The 22856-nt window shown below is 45.2% G+C and overlaps 1 protein-coding gene across 2 annotated transcripts in view; it reads right to left on the reverse strand.

Annotated features, from left to right (window-relative positions):
- The window catches only part of lrp2bp (LRP2 binding protein), a 59427-nt gene that overhangs the window by 20979 nt on the left and 15592 nt on the right, over positions 1-22856 (reverse strand). For both annotated transcript variants that reach the window (XM_078396689.1, XM_078396690.1), the window contains exons 2-6: positions 16068-16167; positions 14236-14351; positions 11173-11288; positions 9506-9619; positions 35-177 (exon numbers count right to left, since the gene is read on the reverse strand). In XM_078396689.1, the coding sequence (XP_078252815.1) occupies positions 35-177; positions 9506-9619; positions 11173-11288; positions 14236-14351; positions 16068-16096 (518 nt within the window). In that variant the 5' untranslated portion in view covers positions 16097-16167. The remainder of the gene's footprint in view (positions 1-34; positions 178-9505; positions 9620-11172; positions 11289-14235; positions 14352-16067; positions 16168-22856) is intronic.

Here is a 22856-nt window from a genome sequence, read left to right on the forward strand (position 1 = left end):
CAGCACCTGCAGTTCGTTCCTGCACCTTGCTTACCTTTCTGCTTCTGAATCAGACTGCAGCATTCCAAATCCCTGAAAGGAAGCAATGCCCAGGTTGTAATATGCAGCAAATTTCAAATGGCCCGCCTTCGGTTCATCGGTGCTTATGATTCTGTTCATATATTCCACACCTAGAGCCTGGAAGGAAAATAAATCACGTCAATAGACAATAGGTGCAGGAGTAGGCCATTCGGCCCTTCGAGCCAGCTAAGCCATTCAAAGTGATCATGGTTGATCATTCTCAATCAGTACCCCGTTCCTGCCTTCTCCCCATACCCCCTGAATCCGCTATCCTTAAGAGCTCTATCTAGCGAGATAGAGATGCAATGTCGTTGGATCTTGCAAGAATATGGGAAGATTGTGGCTTTGGAAAATAAAAAGCATTCGATTTTCCGTAGCTTTTCTTTTTCTGCAGCTTTTGTAACATATTTGAAAATTGACTCGACACCTCACGATGCCTCGGCAAGCCCAGCAGCATAATCAAAGACGAGTCGCATCCTGGCCACTCCCTCTTCTCCCCTCTCCCATCGGGCAAAAGGTAGAGAAGTGTGAAAACGCACACCTCCAGATTCAGGAACAGTTTCTTCCCAGCTGCTTTTGCGGGAAACTGAACCATCCTACCACAAACAGAGGAGTGCTGAACTATTTTCTACCACATTCGGGACCCTCGGACTATCTTTGATCGGACTTCACTGGCTTTACCTTGCATTAAACCTTCTACCCTTATCATGTACGGTGCATTCAGAAAGTATTCAGACCCCTTCACTTTTTCCACATTTTGTTACGTTACAGCCTTATTTTTAAATGGATTAAAAAAAATTAAAAATCATAAATCTACACACAATACCCCAGAATGAAGAAGCGAAAACAGGTATTTAGAAATTGTTGCAAAGTAATTAAAAATAAATAACTCAAATATCACATTTATATAAGTATTCAGACCCTTTGCTATGACACTCCGTCCGGGAGCAGAGCAAGGACGCCCGTTGGCTGAGCAGTAAAGTAAGTGCTAATCACAGTTGAACAGGCAGTTTAAAAAGAGCGCCAAAAGAAAGTAGTAGTCAATTTGAAAAGTCCGGGAGCAGAGCAAGGACGCCCGTTGGCTGAGCAGTAAAGTAAGTGCTAATCACAGTTCAACAGGCAGTTTAAGTGAGAAGTCAGGTAAATTGGACAATCAGGCAATTTAAATTGGTGATATAAGCAAGGCTCACAAAAGGGTGCAGCCCTGTTCAGGTGCAGCCCAGTGAGAAAAGTGCGAGTCTTTGGCTGCGAGTCTTCGGCGAGGAGGCTGAGGTGAGGAGGATACCATTGTTTTAAGCCAGAGCTGGTTATAGGCACAAGGTGATGGCGGAAAAGTTGGTGCGGTGTGTTTCCTGCAGGATGTGGGAAGACAGGGACGTCGCGGGAGCTTCTGGGAGCTACACCTGCAAGAACTGTGTCCAGGTGCAGCTCCTGAAGGGACGTGTGGTGGAGTTGGAGAGGCAGTTGGATGACCTCAGGGCCATCCGGGAATGCGAGAGTTTCCTCGACAGGACCTATTGTGAGGCTGTCACGCCAAGGGTCCAGGTCGAGCGAAGGTGGGAGACTGTTTCCGGGGGGAGTGGACGTGGACTACAGGAGACCCCAGTGGCTGTGCCTATTGCAAATAGGTATACCCTCTTGGGAACTGTCGGGGCAGAAGACGTTTCCAGTCCGAGTGGCGGACCTGTTGGCAAGGATACACGACAGGGGAGACCGAAGTCTGGAAGAGCCGTAGTGGTCGGTGACTCCATAGTCCGAGGGACGGACAGAAGATTCTGTGGCAGCAGGAGGGACTTGAGGATGGTCTGTTGCCTCCCTGGTGCCAGGGTTCAACACATCACAGACCGGCTTCAGAAAATCCTAGCGAGGGAAGGCGATCAACCTGAAGTCGTTGTGCACGTGGGCACGAATGACGTCGGGCGGAAGAGGAAGGAGGTGCTACAGCGGGAGTTTAGAGAGTTGGGAAAAACGCTGAGAAGTAGGACGTCGAAGGTAGTTATCTCTGGACTGCTACCGGTACCTCGTGCTGGTGAGGCCAGGAACAGAGAGATAGAGGGTATGAATTTATGGCTGAGGGACTGGTGCAGAGAGCAGGGATTTAGATTTCTGGACCACTGGGATCTCTTCTGGGCTAGGGGTGACTTGTACAAAAGGGACGGGTTGCATCTTAACAGCAGGGGGACAAACATTCTGGCAGGCAGGTTTGCTAGTGTGACACCTGTGGCTTTAAACTAAGTAGTGGGGGGGAGGGGTTAACAAATTGTGAATATGAAGATGAGGTAAAAGGGAATACAGGAGATATTGCAAAAGACTCTCGGAAGAATGGGAACAGAAGTTCTAGAGCGGAAAAGAAATTAAGGGCAGGGCCAATTGTGAACGATGTGAGAGGGGAGGTAAATACAGAAGTTAAAGTGTTGTACTTAAATGCGCGTAGTATAAAAAATAAAGTGGATGAGCTTGAGGCTCAGTTAGTCATGGGCAAGTATGATGTTGTAGGGATCACTGAGACATGGCTACAAGAGGACCAGGGCTGGGAACTGAATATTCAGGGGTACACAACGTATAGAAAAGACAGACAGGTGGGCAGAGGGGGTGGGGTTGCTCTGATGGTAAGGAATGATATTCATTCCCTTGCAAGGGGTGAATTAGAATCAGGAGACGTTGAATCAGTATGGATAGAAATGAGAAATTGTAAGGGTAAAAAGACCCTAATGGGAGTTATCTATAGGCCCCCAAACAGTAGCCTCGACTTAGGGTGCAAGTTAAATCAGGAGATAAAATTGGCGTGTCAAAAATGTAATGCTACGGTGGTTATGGGAGATTTCAACATGCAGGTAGACTGGGAAAATCAGGTTGGAAATGGACCCCAGGAAAGAGAGTTTGTAGAGTGCCTTCGAGATGGATTCTTAGAACAGCTTGTACTGGAGCCTACCAGGGAGAAGGCAATTCTGGATTTAGTGTTGTGTAATGATCCTGATCTGATAAGGGGACTAGAGGTAAAAGAGCCATTAGGAGGCAGTGATCACAACATGATAAGTTTTACTCTGCAAATGGAAAGGCAGAAGGGAAAATCGGAAGTGTCGGTATTACAGTATAGCAAAGGGGATTACAGAGGCATGAGGCGGGAGCTGGCCAAAATTGATTGGAAGGAGGCCCTAGCAGGGAAGACGGTAGAACAGCAATGGCAGGTATTCCTGGGAATAATGCAGAGGTTGCAGGATCAATTTATTCCAAAGAGGTGGAAAGACTCTAAGGGGAGTAAGAGACACCTGTGGCTGACAAGGGAAGTCAGGGACAGCATAAAAATTAAGGAGAGGAAGTATAACATAGCAAAGAAGAGTGGGAAGACAGAGGATTGGGACTCTTTTAAAGAGCAACAAAAGTTAACTAAAAAGGCAATACGAGGAGAAAAGATGAGGTACGAGGGTAAACTAGCCAATAATATAAAGGAGGATAGCAAAAGTTTTTTTAGGTACGTGAAGAGGAAAAAAATAGTCAAGGCAAATGTGGGTCCCTTGAAGACAGAAGCAGGGGAATTTATTATGGGGAACAAAGAAATGGCAGACGAGTTAAACCGTTACTTTGGATCTGTCTTCACTGAGGAAGATACACACAATCTCCCAAATGTTCTAGGGGCTGGAGAACCTTGGGTGATGGAGGAACTGAAGGAAATCCACATTAGGCAGGAAATGGTTTTGGGTAGACTGATGGGACTGAAGGCTGATAAATCCCCAGGGCCTGATGGTCTGCATCCCAGAGTACTTAAGGAGGTGGCTCTAGAAATAGTGGAAGCATTGGAGATCATTTTTCAATGTTCTATAGATTCAGGATCAGTTCCTGTGGATTGGAGAATAGCAAATGTTATCCCACTTTTTAAGAAAGGAGGGAGAGAGAAAACGGGTAATTATAGACCAGTTAGTCTGACATCAGTGGTGGGGAAAATGCTGGAGTCAATTATAAAAGACGAAATTGCTGAGCATTTGGATAGCAGTAACGGGATCGTTCCGAGTCAGCATGGATTTACGAAGGGGAAATCATGCTTGACAAATCTACTGGAATTTTTTGAGGATGTAACTAGGAAAATTGACAAGGGAGAGTCAGTGGATGTGGTGTACCTCGACTTTCAGAAAGCCTTCGACAAGGTCCCACATAGGAGATTAGTGGGCAAAATTAGGGCACATGGTATTGGGGGTAGGGTACTGACATGGATAGAAAATTGGTTAACAGACAGAAAGCAAAGAGTGGGGATAAATGGGTCCCTTTCGGAATGGCAGGCAGTGACCAGTGGGGTACCGCAAGGTTCGGTGCTGGGACCCCAGCTATTTACGATATACATTAATGACTTAGACGAAGGGATTAAAAGTACCATTAGCAAATTTGCAGATGATACTAAGTTGGGGGGTAGTGTGAATTGTGAGGAAGATGCAATAAGGCTGCAGGGTGACCTGGACAGGTTGTGTGAGTGGGCGGATACATGGCAGATGCAGTTTAATGTAGATAAGTGTGAGGTTATTCACTTTGGAAGTAAGAATAGAAAGGCAGATTATTATCTGAATGGTGTCAAGTTAGGAGGAGGGGGAGTTCAACGAGATCTGGGTGTCCTAGTGCATCAGTCAATGAAAGGAAGCATGCAGGTTCAGCAGGCAGTGAAGAAAGCCAATGGAATGTTGGCCTTCGTAACAAGAGGAGTTGAGTATAGGAGCAAAGAGGTCCTTCTACAGTTGTACCGGGCCCTGGTGAGACCGCACCTGGAGTACTGTGTGCAGTTTTGGTCTCCAAATTTGAGGAAGGATATTCTTGCTATGGAGGGCATGCAGCGTAGGTTCACTAGGTTAATTCCCGGAATGGCGGGACTGTCGTATGTTGAAAGGCTGGAGCGATTGGGCTTGTATACACTGGAATTTAGAAGGATGAGGGGGGATCTTATTGAAACATATAAGATAATTAGGGGATTGGACACATTAGAGGCAGATAACATGTTCCCAATGTTGGGGGAGTCCAGAACAAGGGGCCACAGTTTGAGAATAAGGGGTAGGCCATTTAGAACGGAGATGAGGAAGAACTTTTTCAGTCAGAGGGTGGTGAAGGTGTGGAATTCTCTGCCTCAGAAGGCAGTGGAGGCCAGTTCGCTGGATGCTTTCAAGAGAGAGCTGGATAGAGCTCTTAAGGATAGCGGAGTGAGGGGGTATGGGGAGAAGGCAGGAACGGGGTACTGATTGATAGTGATCAGCCATGATCGCATTGAATGGCGGTGCTGGCTCGAAGGGCTGAATGGCCTACTCCTGCACCTATTGTCTATTGTCTATTGTCTATTAAAATTAAGCTTAGGTTCATCCTGTGTCCATTGATTATCCTTGAGATGTTTCTACAACTTGATTGGAGTATACCAGTGTTAATTATATTGATTGGACATGATTTTGAAAGCCACACTCCTGTCTATACAAGGTCCCACAGTTGACAGTGCACGTCAGAGCAAAAACCAAACCATGAAGACAAAGGAATTGTTCATAGACCTCCGAGATCGGATTGTGTCAAGACACAGATCTGGGGAAGGGTATAAAACAATTTCTGCAGCATTGCAGGTCCCGAAGAGCACAGTGGCCTCTGTCATTCTTAAATGGAAGAACTTTGGAACCACCAGGACTCTTCATAGAGCTGGCCGCCCGGCCAAACTGAGCAATCGGGGAAGAAGGGCCTTGGTCAGGGAGGTGACCTCTGTGAAAATGGGAGAACCTTCCAGAAGGACAACTATATCTGCAGCACTCCACCAATCAGGCCTTTATGGTAGAGTGGCCAGACAGAAGCCACTCCTCAGCAAAAGGCACATGACTGCCCACTTGGAGTTTGCCAAAAAGGCATCTAAAGGACTCTCAGACCATGAGAAACAAGATTCTCTGGTCTGATGAAACCAAGATTGAACTCTTTGTTCACAAGATGTAACTAGGAAAATTGACAGGGGAGAGTCGGTGGATGTGGTGTACCTCGACTTTCAGAAAGCCTTCGACAAGGTCCCACATAGGAGATTAGTGGGCAAAATTAGAGCACATGGTATTGGGGGTAGAGTACTGACATGGATAGAACATTGGTTGACAGACAGAAAGCAAAGAGTGGGGATAAATGGGTCCCTTTCGGAATGGCAGGCAGTGACTAGTGGGGTACCGCAAGGTTCGGTGCTGGGACCCCAGCTATTTACGATATACATTAATGACTTAGATGAAGGGATTAAAAGTACCATTAGCAAATTTGCAGATGATACTAAGCTGGGGGGTAGTGTGAATTGTGAGGAAGATGCAATAAGGCTGCAGGGTGACTTGGACAGGTTGTGTGAGTGGGCAGATACATGGCAGATGCAGTTTAATGTCGATAAATGTGAGGTTATTCACTTTGGAAGTAAGAACAGAAAGGTAGATTATTATCTGAATGGTGTCAAGTTAGGAAGAGGGGATGTTCAACGAGATCTGGGTGTCCTAGTGCATCAGTCACTGAAAGGAAGCATGCAGGTACAACAGGCAGTGAAGAAAGCCAATGGAATGTTGGCCTTCATAACAAGAGGAGTTGAGTATAGGAGCAAAGAGGTCCTTCTACAGTTGTACCGGGCCCTGGTGAGACCGCACCTGGAGTACTGTGTGCAGTTTTGGTCTCCAAATTTGAGGAAGGATATTCTTGCTATTGAGGGCGTGCAGCGTAGGTTCACTAGGTTAATTCCCGGAATGGCGGGACTGTCGTATGTTGAAAGGCTGGAGCAATTAGGCTTGTATACACTGGAATTTAGAAGGATGAGGGGGGATCTTATTGAAACATATAAGATAATTAGGGGATTGGACACATTAGAGGCAGGAAACATGTTCCCAATGTTGGGGGAGTCCAGAACAAGGGGCCACAGTTTAAGAATAAGGGGTAGGCCATTTAGAACAGAGATGAGGAAGAACTTTTTCAGTCAGAGAGTGGTGAAGGTGTGGAATTCTCTGCCTCAGAAGGCAGTGGAGGCCAGTTCGTTGGATGCTTTCAAGAGAGAGCTGGATAGAGCTCTTAAGGATAGCGGAGTGAGGGGGTATGGGGAGAAGGCAGGAACGGGGTACTGATTGAGAGTGATCAGCCATGATCGCATTGAATGGCGGTGCTGGCTCGAAGAGCTGAATGGCCTACTCCTGCACCTATTGTCTATTGTCTATTGTCTATTGTCTTTGGCCTGAATGCCAAGCGTCACGTCTGGAGGAAACCGGGCACCGCTCATCACCTGGCCAATACCATACCTACGGTGAAGCATGGTGGTGGCAGCATCATGCTGTGGGGATGTTTTTCAGTGGTTGGTACTGGGAGACTAGGCAGGATCGAGGGAAAGATGAACGGAGCAAAGTACAGAGAGATCCTTGATGAAAACCTGCTCCAGAGCGTTCTGGACCTCAGACTGGGGTGGAGGTTCACCTTCCAACAGGTCAATGGCCCTAAGCACACAGCCAAGACAACGCAGGAGTGGCTTCGTGACAAGTCTGTGAATGTCCTTGAGTGGCCCAGCCAGAGCCCGGACTTGAACCCGATCAAACATCTCTGAAGGGACCTGAAAACAGCTGTGCATCGACGCTCCCCATCCAACCTGACAGAGCTTGAGAGGATCTGCAGAGAAGAATGGGAGAAATGACCCAAATACAGGTGTGCCAAGCTTATAGCGTCATACCCAAGAAGACTTGAGGCTGTAATCGCTGCCAAAGGTGCCTCAACAAAGTACCGAGTAAAGGGTCTGAATACTTATGTAAATGTGATATTTCAGTTATTTCTTTTTAATTACTTTGCAAAAATTTCTAAACACCTGCTTTTGTTTTTTTATTATGGGGTATTGTGTGTAGATTGATGATTAAAAAAAAAAGAATTTAATCCATTTTAAAATAAGGTTGTAACGTAACAAAATGAGGAAAAAGTGAAGGGGTCTGAATTCTTTCTGAATGCACTGTATCTGTACACCGTGAATGGCTCAATTGTAATCAAGTATTGTCTTTCCACTGTAATCAAGTATTGTCTTTCCACTTATTCACAAAATGCTGGAGTAACTCAGCAGGTCAGGCAGCATCTCGGGAGAGAAGGAATGGGTGACGTTTCGGGTCGAGACCCTTCTTCAGACTGATGTCAGGGGGGCGGGACAAAGGAAGGATATAGGTGGAGACAGGAAGATAGAGGGAGATCTGGGAAGGAGGAGGGGAAGGGAGGGACAGAGGAGCTATCTAAAGTTGGAGAAGTCGACGTTCATACCACCGGGCTGCAAACTGCCCAGGCGAAATATGAGGTGCTGCTCCTCCAACTTCCGGCGGGTCTCACTATGGCACTGGAGGAGGCCCATGACAGAAAGGTCAGACTGGGAATGGGAGGGGGAGTTAAAGTGCTCGGCCACCGGGAAATCAGTTTTGTTAATGCGGACCGAGCGCAGGTGTTCAGCGAAGCGATCGCCGAGAAGTTCTCCTCCCCACTGCGATTGTCTTTCCACTGACTGGTTAGTACGCAAGAAAAGCTTGTCACTGTACCTCGGTACACGTGACAATAAACTAAAACTGAAACTCAATGCAAGTGGAGTCCAAACCTTGACCCAGGAGCGGTGCGCCACTGTCTTTTTCAAAGGTGTAGCAGTAGAAATGGTTGAGAACTGCAACCAACCACACTGACACAACAACCAAGAAGGCACACCAATGCCTCTACTTCCAGAGGAGATGGAGGAAACTCGGCACAGCTTGTGGGCAGCACAGCGGTAGAGTTTCTGCCGTACAGCGCCCAGAGACTCGGGTTCGATCCTGACCAATAACTCTCCATTTTCATTCTTGGCTGCTTAAAAAGTATCTTAAGAACATAAGAACTATGTTTAGTTTCATCTCTAGCTTTTCATCTCTTTTTGGCTCCTTTTCATCTCTAGCCTTTGTCACTTACCCCATCCCCTCCTGCAATCAAACCCCCTTGCCTGTATCCACCTATCACTTGCCAGACTTTGTCCCACCCCGACCGCTCTATCCCAGCTTTCCCTGCACTGCTCCAATGGGTCTGAAGACCAATCACTCTGTCCATTCCCTCCACAGATGCTGCCAGGCCCACTGAGCTACTCCAGCACTTGTTTTGCTCAAAATTAGAACATCTGCAGTTCCTTACGTCTCTGGGTTTGGAGTTAGACATGTGGGCTTAAGTCGTGATGAATTGAGTATATCACTGAATTTCATTCAAATGTCGTTTGAATCAGAAAAGTGACTGCGGAGTCCATTGGCCCAATTCATAACATTCCTCACCACCAACTGAGAGTACCCCTCTGGTAATTTACTTATGGGACTAGGGTAGCTGGGACGTATTGGTTAATGAGGGCAAGTTGGGCCGAGGAGCCTGTTTCCACGCCGTGTGACTCTATGAGTCTATATTATTGGCATTCAAGGATGGGGGCTAAATACATTTACAGGCAATGAGTTTTTTGACTCACAGAGTCCTCCTTGGTGCCGAGTCCATCGTAATACATCACACCAAGCTGATAGAGAGCTTGGAAGTCGCAGTCTTTAATATTGTTGAACTCTTCCAGAGCTGTTTCATAGCATCCCTGGAGGCACACAAAGCCAAGTAAGAGAATTCTTAATTTTGTCATTGAATATGATAATATCTATGAATATTGTAAGATGCATAGTACTGACTGATAGGAGATTGAGATTTCAGCATATACTATTATATATATATATATATAAATATATAAATACACACACATACTAATATATATATATATAAATACACACACATACTATGGTATACAGTATATAGCATTGTTTTTATATATATATATATATAAACACACACACACACACACACACACCGCACTATAGTACCAGTCTATATATCACCAGTCTGAAGAAGGGTCTCGACCCAAAACCTTTCCTTCTCTCCAGAGATGCTGCCTGTCCCGCTGAGTTACACCAACCTTTTGTCTGTTTTCGGTGTATATATATATACTAGACAAAGTGGACCCGTTGGGCCCAAACCTCTCCTGCATTGGTGCAGCACCCTGTCCTCCCCCCCCTCCCCTCTCTCCCCAACCCCCCCTCCCTTCTCCCTTCTCCCCCCTTCCCCCTCCCTCCTCCCCTCCCCCTTCCCTCCTTTTAAACTTTAAAATGTGAATAACTTTAAATATATAACACCGATTTCAATAAAACTACTTGTATTATCACTAAAGTGGCAATGGTGAGTAAGGTGGGACTAAAATTGTCACGCTATCTTGTACCGTTTTGGCTGAAGTTCAGTCACAAACAAGATAACAAACGAGAGTTTTGGTATATAGATATATAAATACCAATGCTCTCAGCTAATTTATTCCAAGAAACTCACACCATTTTTTCAGAAATTTAAATATTCCTTTGAGGGGGGATCTCATTGAATCTTACCGAACAGTGAAAGGCTTGGATAGAGTGGATGTGGAGAGGATGTTTCCACTAGTGGGAGAGTCTAGGACCAGAGGTCACAGCCTCAGAATAAAAGGACGTACCTTTAGAAAGGAGATGAGGAGGAATTTCTTCAGTCAGAGGGTGGTGAATCTGTGGAATTCATTGTCACAGAAGGCTCTACAGGCCAAGTCAATGGATGTTTTTGAGGCGGAGATTGACAGATTCTTGATTAGTACGTGTGTCAGGGGTTATGGGGAGAAGGCAGGAGAATGGGGTTGAGAGGGAAAGATAGATCCGTCATGATTGAATGGTGGAATAGACTTGATGGTCCGAAAGGTCTAATTCTGCTCCTAGAACTTATAAACTCATGATTAAAAAAAAAAAATCAATCGTGCACAATACAATACAATACAATACAATATATCTTTATTGTCATTGTACAGGGGTACAACGAGATCGGGAATGCGCCTCCCATATGATGCAATAAATTAATTAGCTAGTCAGTATTGATTTAAACAACCCAATGAAACAAATTAGAACAGTTTTAAAACAGAATAAAGTGCAAGTAGATCTGTGCCGGTTCACTGTGCGATGTGACTGTGCGAAGCTATGTCTTTGTAAATGATCAAATTAAAATTAGAGGTTATTGAATAACTTCACTGCTAAAAGACACCATTTCCTGGAGCTTCTTTATCGCTAAATATATGAACTACTACCTCACCTCTTCAAAATAGAGTTGACCTAATAGAAAATTTGCTTGCAAATCTCCATCTCTGATCCTCTTCCTGAGGAAGACATCAGCCTTTCTCACCTCGTTGACATGTTTGAAGTTTGAAGCTGAGCATAAAGCACAAAAATATGAATTAATTCCAACAAAACTTTACGACCGCAGATGCCGGTTTACCAAAAGAGACACAAAGCGCTGGAGTAACTCAGCAGGGTCAGGCAGCATCTCTGGAGAACATGATTAAGTGATTGTTCGGGTCGGGACACCTACCTCGGACTTTAGAACCTTTGAGTAGGAAGGAACTGCAGGTGCTGGTTTATACCGGAGGTAGACACAAAATGCTGGAGTAACTCAGGGAGTCAGGCAGCATCTCTGGAGAGAAGGAATAGTCTGAATAAATCAAGTCTGAAGAAGGGTCTCGACCCGAAATATCACTTATTCCTTTTCTCCATAGATGCTGCCTGACCCACTGAGTTACTCCAGCATTTTGTGTCTATCTTTAGAAACTTTGATGTTTGTTTTAACCTGTTTTTTTTAAAATGTCCTAGCCTACAGATTCTGGCCACTGGGAACCAACTTCAAGAAGGTCCAACTAAGAAACTAAACTTTGCTACTGCAGCAAAACAGCAAATTGAAAATTAGTTGAGAAAACATATGCATCTGGAGACCATAATATAACAGATCTGCATGTAGATATATATATAATTGTTTAAAAAAAAACATTTTCAGTAAATAAATGTGTTCATTTTGCAACGTATGAAAAGCTAAGGGTGGTACGGTGACACAGCGGTAGAGTTGATGCCTTACAGCGCCAGAGACTTGGATTCGATCCTGACTACGACTGCTGTCTGTACGGAGTTTGTACGTTCTCCCCGTGACCTGCGTGGGCTTTCTCCTGGAGCTCCGATTTCCTCCCACACTCCAAAGACGTACAAGGTTTTAGGTTAATTGGCTTGGTGAAATGGAACAAATGGTAGTGTGCGTAGGAAAGTGTTGTTGGTCGGCGTGGACTCAGTGGGCCGAAGTGCCTGTTTCTGCGCTGTATTGCTAAACTAAACTAAAGGACCATTCAGTCCCTCAAGCCTGCCCTGCTCTCCAATTAAATCACAGCTGATTGGTATCTTGACTTTATTTACTTGTACTATCGATCTCAAATTGAAATATTTTAGTTGACCCAAATTTTCAATGTAAACAGTTTGAACAGTTTCTTGAAAGAAATGGTATTCACCATCCTGTGCATGATTATGTGCTTTCCAACTTATTTTATTCAGAACCTGTGGAATTCTCTGCCTCAGAAGGCAGTGGAGGCCAATTCTCTGAATGCATTCAAGAGAGAGCTAGATAGAGCTCTTAAGGATAGCGGAGTCAGGGGATATGGGGAGAAGGCAGGAACGGGGTACTGATTGAGAATGATCAGCCATGATCACATTGAATGGCGGTGCTGGCTCGAAGGGCCGAATGGCCTCCTCCTGCACCTATTGTCTTTTGTCTATTGAATTTATACTCAAGCTGTATAAATACATTCTGTACCTTCATTGAAAACAACCTATTGCACAGGATATTGCTGTTGCTTTGCACTCAAACATAGAAATATAGAAAATAGGTGAAGGAGTAGGCCATTCGGCCCTTCGAGCCAGCACCGCCATTCATTATGATCACGCCTGATCATCCAAAATCAGTACCCTGTTCCTGCTTTTTCCCCATATCCCTTGATTCCGTTAGCCCTAAGAGCTATATCTAACTACTGAATACATCCAGTGAATTGGCCTCCACTGCCTTCTGGAGCAGAGAATTCCACAGATTCACAATTCTCTGGGTGAAAAAGTTTTTATTTTCAAGCTATCTTACACTTAAGGTATATTTCTTTAAAACTGGTAATTGCTTTAGAATTACTCTTTACCCTATAAGACCTAAGAAGGTTAAATCGTTGGGTATTAATAGTGAGGTTGCAAGATGGATTCAACAATGGCTGAATGGGAGATACCAGAGGGTAATGGTTGACAACTGTATGTCAGGTTGGAGGCCAGTGTCTAGTGGAGTACCCCAAGGATCTGTGTTGGGTCCACTGTTGTTTGTCATTTACATAAATGATCTGGATGATGGTGTGGCAAATTGGATTAGTAAATATGCAGATAATACTAAGATAGGTGGTGTAGTTAATAATGAAGTAGATTTTCAAAGTCTACAGAGGGACTTGGGCCTTTTGGAAGGGTGGGCTGAAAGATGGCAGATGGAGTTTAATGCTGATAAGTGTGAGGTGCTGCATTTTGGTAGGACAAATCAAAATAGGACGTACAGGGTAAATGGTAGGGAATTGAGGAATGCAGTGGAACAGAGGGATCTGGGAATAACTGTGCATTGTTCCCTGAATGTGGAATCTCATGTGGATAGGGTGGTGAAGAAGGCGTTTGGTATGCTTGCCTTTATAAATCAGAGCATTGAGTATAGAAGTTGGGATGTAATGTTAAAATTGTGCAGGGCATTGGTGAGGCCGAATCTGGAGTACGGTGTGCAGTTCTGGTCGCCAAATTATAGGAAGGATGTCGACAAAATGGAGACGGTACAGAGGAGATTTACTAGAATGTTGCCTGGGTTTCAGCACTTAAGCTACAGAGAGACGTTGAACAGGTTGGGTCTTTATTCTTTGGAGCGTAGAAGGTTGAGGGGGGACTTGATAGAGGTTTTTTAAATTTTAAGAGGGACGGACAGAGTTGACGTGGGTAGGCTTTTCCTTTTGAGAGTGGGGAAGATTCCAACAAGGGGACATAACTTCAGAATTAAGGGACAAAAGTTTAGGGGTAGTAACATGAGGGGTAACTTCTTTACTCAGAGGGTGGTGGCTGTGTGGAATGAGCTTCCGGTGGAAGTGGTGGAGGCAGGCTCGATTTTATTATTTAAGAGTAAATTGGATAGGGATATGGATGGGAGGGGATTGGAGGGTTATGGTCTGAGAGCAGGTAGATGAGACTAGGTCAGAGAAAGTGGTCGGCGTGGACTGGTAGGGCCGAACGGGCCTGTTTCCGTGCTGTAATTGTTATATGTTATAAGACCATTTACCTAAAGTCCGGCCAGCATTGTTCTTGATTCCACGTTCTTGCAATGTAGGACATTTTCTCCTCTTCTTCTGAGGCAATGGTTCACATGTTAACTTGTTCTGTTTTATAGACTGTAAACTGAAAATTATTTCATTACTACCAAAGTTGAAAACTGAGCCAATGGAAAATTATGTTTAAAATAAACAATTTCATGGTACATCTCTCAATAACTGTCTGCTTAAATGTATTAACTTGCATGAAAACATTTAATGGAAGTTTGTTAAAACATACAATTTCATTGCAAAATCTCAGTATTTGTCTGTATAAACTTACTTTCAATAGAAAATGCAATTAAACTTTCTTTAAGCTAACTTTTTGATATGATTCACACATCAATCGTATTGGGTCTTCACTGGTGTGAAATAGGGGTAACAAGGAGTAGTTTCAAAGCTAAATGTATTCGCTTCTATCTTCTTGATAGACCACCAACTCAATCTGAATTGAATCATTTGAAGGAAAATTCTTTCCTGTCTTGGAAAATGTTAAACAATGGTATGGAGGTGGGGTGAGTGGAGACCGCTGGTCAGACCACATTTGCAGGATTGTGAGCGGTTTTGGGCCCCATATCTGAGGAAGGACGCGCTGTCGTTGGAGAGGGTCCAGAGGAGGTTTACAAAAATGATATCAGGAATGAATGGGTTAACATATGATGAGTGTTTGAAAGCTCTGGGTCTATACTCGCTGGAGTTTAGAAGGAAAAGTGGGGACCTCGTTGAAACTTACTCAAGAGTGAAAGGCCTGTAGAGAGTGGATGTGGAGAGGATGTTTCCACTAGTTGGAGAGTCTACGACCAGAGGGCACGGTCCCAGGATAAAAGGACGTATCTTTAGAAAGGAGACGAAGAGGAATTTCTTTAGTCACAGGGTGGAGAATCTATGGAATTAATTGCCAGGGAGAGCAGGAACCGGGGGGGGGGGGGGGGGCAGTCACAGTGGGTGGAGAGAGAGAGAGCAGGAATCAAGGTCACAAGAAACGGTCAGGGAGAGTAGGAACTGGGTTCCAGTGAATGGAGAGGATGCTCAGGAACCGAGGTCGCAGTTGGTGATGAGGGAGCGTAGAAACCGGGGTCATCGTGAGGGACAGGGAGAGCAGGAACTTGGGTCACAATGACTAGAGAGTAGGAACTGGGATCATAGTGAGCGGACAGGAAGAGAAGGAACTGAGGTCACATTGAGTGGACAGGGAGAACAGAAAGTGGACCCCAATGAATAAGGAATAAGAGTGGAATTAGGCCATTCGGCCCATCAAGTCTACTCTGCCATTCAATCATGGCTGATCTGTCTTTCCCTCCTAACCCCATTCTCCTGTCTTCTCCCTATAACCCCTGACACCCGTACGAATCAATGAACAGGATGCTCAAGAACCCCGGCCACAGAGAGTGGAGAGGGAGTGCAGAAACTGGGGCCACAGTGAGTTGGACAAAGATCACAGTAACCATTACCTGGTAAGCCAGATGCCAAACCATTAATAAATATTCAGATACTGAATTATCGGAGATTTAACATATGGTGCACAAACTAAACATTCCAAGTATTAATGAGGTAAACTGTGACCCATTCAGGTGAGCATCTTCAAGAGAAAATAAACGTATATTTTTTCCATTAGACTTACAACCAATTGGTTTTTCAATATTATGAAAAAAAAATCACCGATACATTAACGTTGTGCGTAGATATTAATGAGCCGATCATATACTCAACAAAACGTAAAATTAAGGATAAGAAACAAGACAAGACAAGAGACACGACAAGAAGGGTTTACATTAGCTACCCAGCCTTGGTGCTTCTGACTTACAGAGGATGGCTTTTGCTTTCGGTTTCCATACAGTACAGATGTGTTTAACTAGGAAGATAATGTTTGACCGATTTGAACAACCAGTAGCTGATCATACAACCTGATAATGGTATAATCAGAGAAAACATAAACCATTAGGATCTATTCCATATAGTTCACAAGTCATAAGATCATTAAAGAAAACGATAAATAAGATTTGCATAACACCTTCCTGAACTTAAGCATGTCAGAAAACGTTTTAAAATCCTTCAAGTACATTTGAGTTAAAGGCACAGTTGTGTTGCAGGGAATGTTAAAAAAACAATTTGAAACACAATAAAGTCCCACAAGTGGCAAAGTCATGGTGAGCAGATAATCTTAGATAAGTAATGACGACTGGATAAAGATTGGTTGGGAATTCAACAAGAACAATTATTCTGCTGTAAAAAGAGAGCTTGGATGCAGCCCAGACCACCACACAAACCAACCTCCCTTCCATTGACTCCATTTACACCTCACGCTGCCTCGGCAAGGCCAGCAGCATAGCCAAGGACATGTCACACCCTGGCCACTCCCTCTTCTCCCCTCTCCCATTGGGCAAAAGGTGCAGAAGTGTGAAAACAAGCTCATCGGGACGGATGGTTCTGTCCTGGCGGTGGAAATGTTCTTGGAGGGGAGGATGCTCCTCAAACTGTGGAGCATCTTGGACAATACAGCTCACCCCCTCCATGACACACTGGTCAACCTGAGGAGCACCTTCAGCAACAGACTGGTTCCACCGAGATGCATAGAAACATAGAACATAGGTGCAGGAGGCCATTTGGGCCTTTGAGCCCAATTATGACTGATCATCCACAATCAGTAGCCTGTGCTTGCCTTCTCCCCATATCCCTTGATTCCACTAGCCCCAAGAACAGATGCAGCACAGAACGCCACAGAAGATCCTTCTTCCCTGTGGCTATCAAACTGTACATCCTTCTGTCGTGGGGTAGACTGACTCCCCTTCCCCTCTTTCCCCACCCCCCCTCCTCCCCCCAATCTTTGCACATCCCCAATCCTGGACTTTCTACTCGTCACTTTAATTTCATGTTTAATGTATCTGTTGTGTTTTATGACGGTAGGCAGACCAATTTCCCTCCTGGGATAAATAAAGTTCTAATGTATCATATTGTATTGTAAAACACACACCTCCAGATTTAGAGACAGTTTCATACCAGCTGTTATCAGGCAACTGAACTACCCTACCACAACCAGAGAGCAGTGCTGAATTGCTATCAACCTCTTTGGTGACCCTCGGACTATCCTTGATCGGACTTTGCTGGCTTTACCTTGCACTAAATGTTATTCACTTATCATGTATCTACACACTGTAAATGGCTCGAATGCAATCATGTATTGTCTTTTTGCTGACTGGATAGCACGCAACAAAAATATTTTCACTGTACCTCGATAGACGTGACAATAAACTAAACTAAACTAAAGAACTGCAGATAGTAAACTGGAGTTTATACCAAATATAGACACAGAGTGCTGGAGTAACCCAGTGGGTACGGCTGCATCTCTGGGTGACGTTTCCGGTTGGGATAGTATCCTTTCTCTCTAGGGATGCTGCCTGACCTGCTGAATTACTCCAGGGCTTTGTGTCTATCGCTTGTTCACATCATGCCATGGTCTCTTTTATGTTCGTCTGAGAAGGCTGCAAGATGGAATTGATGGAATTATCCAGGTTGGTCTGCATTTCTCAGCATTTGTGCATCATTCAGTGAATGCAGATACCCAGGGGGTATTGAATAAACAAAGACAATTTGTGGTTGCATTGTGCCAATAGATTCTCTATCAAATCCAATGGTGGAACACGATCTTGCTGTAACTCCTCAACGTTTACACTGGGCGTGCAGCGTAGGTTTACTAGGTTAATTGCCGGAATGGCGGGACTGTCGTATGTTGAAAGACTGGAGCGGCTAGGCTTGTATACACTGGAATTTAGAAGGATGAGAGGGGATCTTATCGAAACATGTAAGATTATTAAGGGGTTGGACACGTTAGAGGCAGGAAACATGTTCCCAATGTTGGGGTAGTCCAGAACAAGGGGCCACAGTTTAAGAATAAGGGGTAGGCCATTTAGAACGGAGATGAGGAAAAACTTTTTCAGTCAGAGAGTTGTAAACCTGTGGAATTCACTGCCTCAGAAGGCAGTGGAGGCCAATTCTCTGAATGCATTCAAGAGAAGGCTAGATAGAGCTCTTAAGGATAGCGGAGTCAGGGGGTATGGGGAGAAGGCAGGAACAGGGTACTGATTGAGAATGATCAACCATGATCACATTGAATGGCGGTGCTGGCTCGAAGGGCCGAATGGCCTCCTCCTGCACCTATTGCCTATTGAAAATCAGCCCTCTGTTTCTTGAATAAATAAAATCACATTTATTTAAATTTGGATTGTAAGCCCGAGAGAATGAAAGTTATGTTACATTTTTTTTAAATGCTCTTTTTGTTTAATATTTTAAATGTTTGAGGTGCTCTTCAACTTACCCTGGGGTTACGTTCCGAGAAACCCATCGGAAACCGAAAATATCGTAAGTCGAAATGCATTGAATACACCTGATCACGTGGCCGGAAGCGAGCTGTGGCACCATCGCAAAGTCAAAATATCGTAAGTCGAAGCATCGTAAGCCGGGGAGCATCTGTATTTAGCCCAGACCATCATAAATGTTTCTACAAAAACCTCCCTTCCATTGATTCCATCTACACCGCGTGCAGCCTTGGGCAACGTCGGCAGCATAATCAAGGACCAGTTCACCCTGGACGCTCCCTCTTCTCCCCTCTCCCATCAGGCAAGAGGACGCAGCCCAGACCATCACACAAACCAACCTCCCTTCCATCGACTCCATCTACACCTCACGCTGCCTCGGCAAGGCCAGCAGCATCATCAAGGACCAGTCTCACCCCGGCCACTCCCTCTTCTCCCCTCTCCCATCAGGCAAGAGGTACAGAGATTTGAAAACACACACCTCCAGATTCAGGTACAGTTTCTTCCCAGCTATTATCAGGCAACTGAACCATCTATCGCCAACTAGAGAGCAGCCCTGACCTACCAGCTACCTCATTGGAGAACTTCAAGCTATTTTTAATTGGATAGACACAAAATGCTGGAGTAGCTCAGCGGGACAGGCAGCATCTCTGGATAGAAGGAATGGGTGACCTGGGTGACTTTTTGGGTCGAGACCTTTCTTCAGACTCTGAGTCTGAAGAAAGGTCTCGACCCAAAAAGTCACCCAGGTCACCCATTCCTTCTATCCAGAGATGCTGCCTGTCCCGCTGAGCTACTCCAGCATTTTGTGTCTATCTTCGGTGTAAACCAGCATCTGCAGTTCTTTCCTACACTGTCTTTAAATGGACTTTATCTTACACCAAACAATATTTCCTTTATCCTGTACCTGATTGTAATTATGTACAGTCTTTTCACTGACTGAATAGCACGCAACAAAAGCTTTTCACTGTACTTCGGTACAATAATAAACTAAATTAAAAATTTATTTAACTTTTAAAAATGTCATATAAGCGCAGAAATATTGGAGATCCTTAACAAATTTGATAGAGAAGCGGAGAGCTGGTCTTTGCTGTCTGTCGCAAGTTTTGTGGGCAATGGCGAGTCCATTTCACCCAATTTTATTGCTTGAATGGACTTCTCTGAATGCATTCAAGAGAGAGCCATATAGAGCTCTTAAGGATAGCGGAGTCAGGGGGTATGGGGAGAAGGCAGGAATGGGGTACTGATTGAGAATGATCAGCCATGATCACATTGAATGGCGGAGCTGGCTCGAAGGGCCGAATGGCCTACTCCTGCACCTATTGTCTATTGTCTTTTGTGTATTGAATCTGGAACAGCAAGCTCAGCCTTCTGCGCCCAGAGAAGTGGAGTGAAGAATGCAGTTCGTGAACCCCATTCATGAACATTCTGCCATTCTTCATGCTAAAAGTGCAACAATAGACAATTGACAATAGACAATAGGTGCAGGAGGAGGCCATTCGGCCCTTCGAGCCAGCACCGCCATTCAATATGATCATGGCTGATCATTCTCAATCAGTACCCCGTTCCTGCCTTCTCCCCAAAACATTATGACCACCTGCGTAATATGTTGTTGGTCCTCCGTGTGCAGCCCCATACACAGCAGGGTGCGATGCACTGTGTATTGTGACACGTTCCTCCCGTGACCACCATTAACATTTTCTGTGACTTGTGCCACAGTAGACCTTCTGTCGGTTCGGACCTGACGGGATAGCCTTCGTTGCCCTCGCGCATCAATGAGTCTGTCGCTGGTTTGTGGTTTGTGCCTCCTCGGATCACTGTCGGTAGGTACTCACCACTGCTGATCGGGAGCACCCCACAAGCCTTGCCGTTTCAGAGATGTTCTGACCCAGTCATCTGGCCATAACAATTTGGCCCTTGTCAAAGTCACTCAGGTCTTTACTCCTGCCCATTTCTCCTGCATCCAACACATCAACTTCAAGAACTGATTTATTCACAAAATGCTGGAGTAACTCAGCAGGTCAGGCAGCATCTCGGGAGAGAAGGAATGGGTGACGTTTCGGGTCGAGACCCTTCTTCAGACTTCAAGAACTGACTGTTCACTTGCTGCCTAATATATCCCACCCCTTGACAGGTGCCATTGTAACAAGATAACCAATGTTATTCACTTCACCTGTCAGTGGTCATAATGTTTTGGCTGATTGGTGTATACACCTTCATGCCCTATCTGTTCATGTGCTTGTAGAAATGCATCATTGATATCATACTCATTGCTGTCACACTGCTCTTGGTCTTGGCATGATTTTTGACAGACAGTATGAGTCGCAGGGCCAGTTCTTGTGCTGTCATATTCTGCGTTCCACATCTGCTTTCTTCACCTCATACGAAACGTATAAGATCATTAAGGGGTTGGACACGTTAGAGGCAGGAAACATGTTCCCAATGTTGGGGGAGTCCAGAACAAGGGGCCACAGTTTAAGAATAAGGGCTAGGCCATTTAGAACGGAGATGAGGAAAAACTTTTTCAGTCAGAGAGTTGTGAATCTGTGGAATTCTCTGCCCCAGAAGGCAGTGGAGGCCAATTCTCTGAATGCATTCAAGAGAGAGCTAGATAGAGCTCTTAAGGATAGCGGAGTCAGGGGGTATGGGGAGAAGGCAGGAACGGGGTACTGATTGAAGATGATCAGCCATGATCACATTGAATGGCGGTGCTGGCTCGAAGGGCCAAATGGCCTCCTCCTGCACCTATTGTCTATTGTCTAAAAAGGTTCTAAGTACTAGGTTCCAGGTACAAGTGACCATAAAGAACCATTAGAACTATTGAAATGTCCTTATGGTTAATACTTTCTAATCCAGGCAACATCCTGGTGAACTTCTGTATCCTCTCCTCAGCCACCACATCCTTCCTGCAACACAGTGACCAGAACTGCACACACAAATATGGCCGAACCAAAGTTTTATACAGCTCAAAATGACCCCTTGGCTTTTCTACTCAACACCCCGACTGATGAAGGCAAGCACACTGCAGGTCTACTTCACTATCCTGTCTAGTTGCCTCAATGGTTCAATTCAATGGTTTCGAAGTGCAAACGCACAGTGAAATTATTTTCTTGCAAACAGTCCAGTTGAGCATCACCATTCCATCCCCGATTAACAGTTGTACAGAAATACTCTACTGAGCCCACATGCAAGAGGAGCCATGTTTGGCGCCATTGACCAAGTCCAGTCCACGCTCCAGTTGTTATGAGCGGGGCCGATTCAGGCAAGCCCCAGGCTGCGGCGGGGCCTCCAGCCGTCACCTTTCCCTTGGTCGACCAGCAACCGACGTCCCTCTCCTCGCCCGTCCACCTTTGTTCCATGCCACTTTCATGGAGCTATGAACCAGAAGCTCCAGATCCCTTTGTACATCAAGGGTCCTGCTATTTACTGTGCACATTCCTCTTAATTTTGATTTCCCACAGTGTAAGACTGTCCTGATTAAACTCCATCTGCTGTTTCTTTGCCCAGCAGGTCAGGCGGCATACAGTCCCTTCATACAAGTCCATATTTCCAGCTGATCTATCTTCTACCGTATCCTTTGACAACATTCCTTGCCATCAGCAAAAGACAGAAGAGCAAGGCAGAAGGTGTACTTTATTCTTGAGGAAAATCACAACTTAATGTGGAATATGCCGGCCATTCTCATCAAACCAAGCATCAATTATAAAAGAATAGAATAGAATAGAATAGAATAGAATAGAATAGAATGGAATAGAATAGCCTTTATTGTCAGACAAAAAAATCTTTTTGGACGAAATCAGGTTACCCACAGTCAACAATGAGAGGCAATAAAAAAGAAAGCAATAAAACACACAATCACAAAACCAACATAAAACAAAAAACATCCATCACAGTGAGTCTCCTCCAGTCATCTCCTCGCTGTGATGGAAGGCCAGAATGTCTTTCGCTTCCCTGCCGTCTTCTCCCACGGTCAGGCAGTTGAAATTGTCACGTTGGGGTGGTCGGGGCTCCCGACATTGAAGCCCCCGCCGGGCGGTGGAGGATCCCGTGGCCTATTCCAGGCCGCGCCGAACAGTGAAAGGTCCGCCACGGGCCGACCCAAGCCTCGCGATTCGGGGCGGACGAAGACGCTGCCGTTGCCGGAACACCCGAAGTCGACCCCCACCCAGGGATCTGCGAGCTTCCGACGTCCACAGGGCCCGCGGCCGGAGCCTCCGAAGGCGAGTCGCGGCCGCACTCGCAGCGCCACCACAGCCTCCGAAGACAGCCAGCTCCGCAGGTGG

Source organism: Rhinoraja longicauda, chromosome 3 (assembly GCF_053455715.1).
Source record: "Rhinoraja longicauda isolate Sanriku21f chromosome 3, sRhiLon1.1, whole genome shotgun sequence".
Classification (NCBI taxonomy): domain Eukaryota; kingdom Metazoa; phylum Chordata; class Chondrichthyes; order Rajiformes; family Arhynchobatidae; genus Rhinoraja; species Rhinoraja longicauda.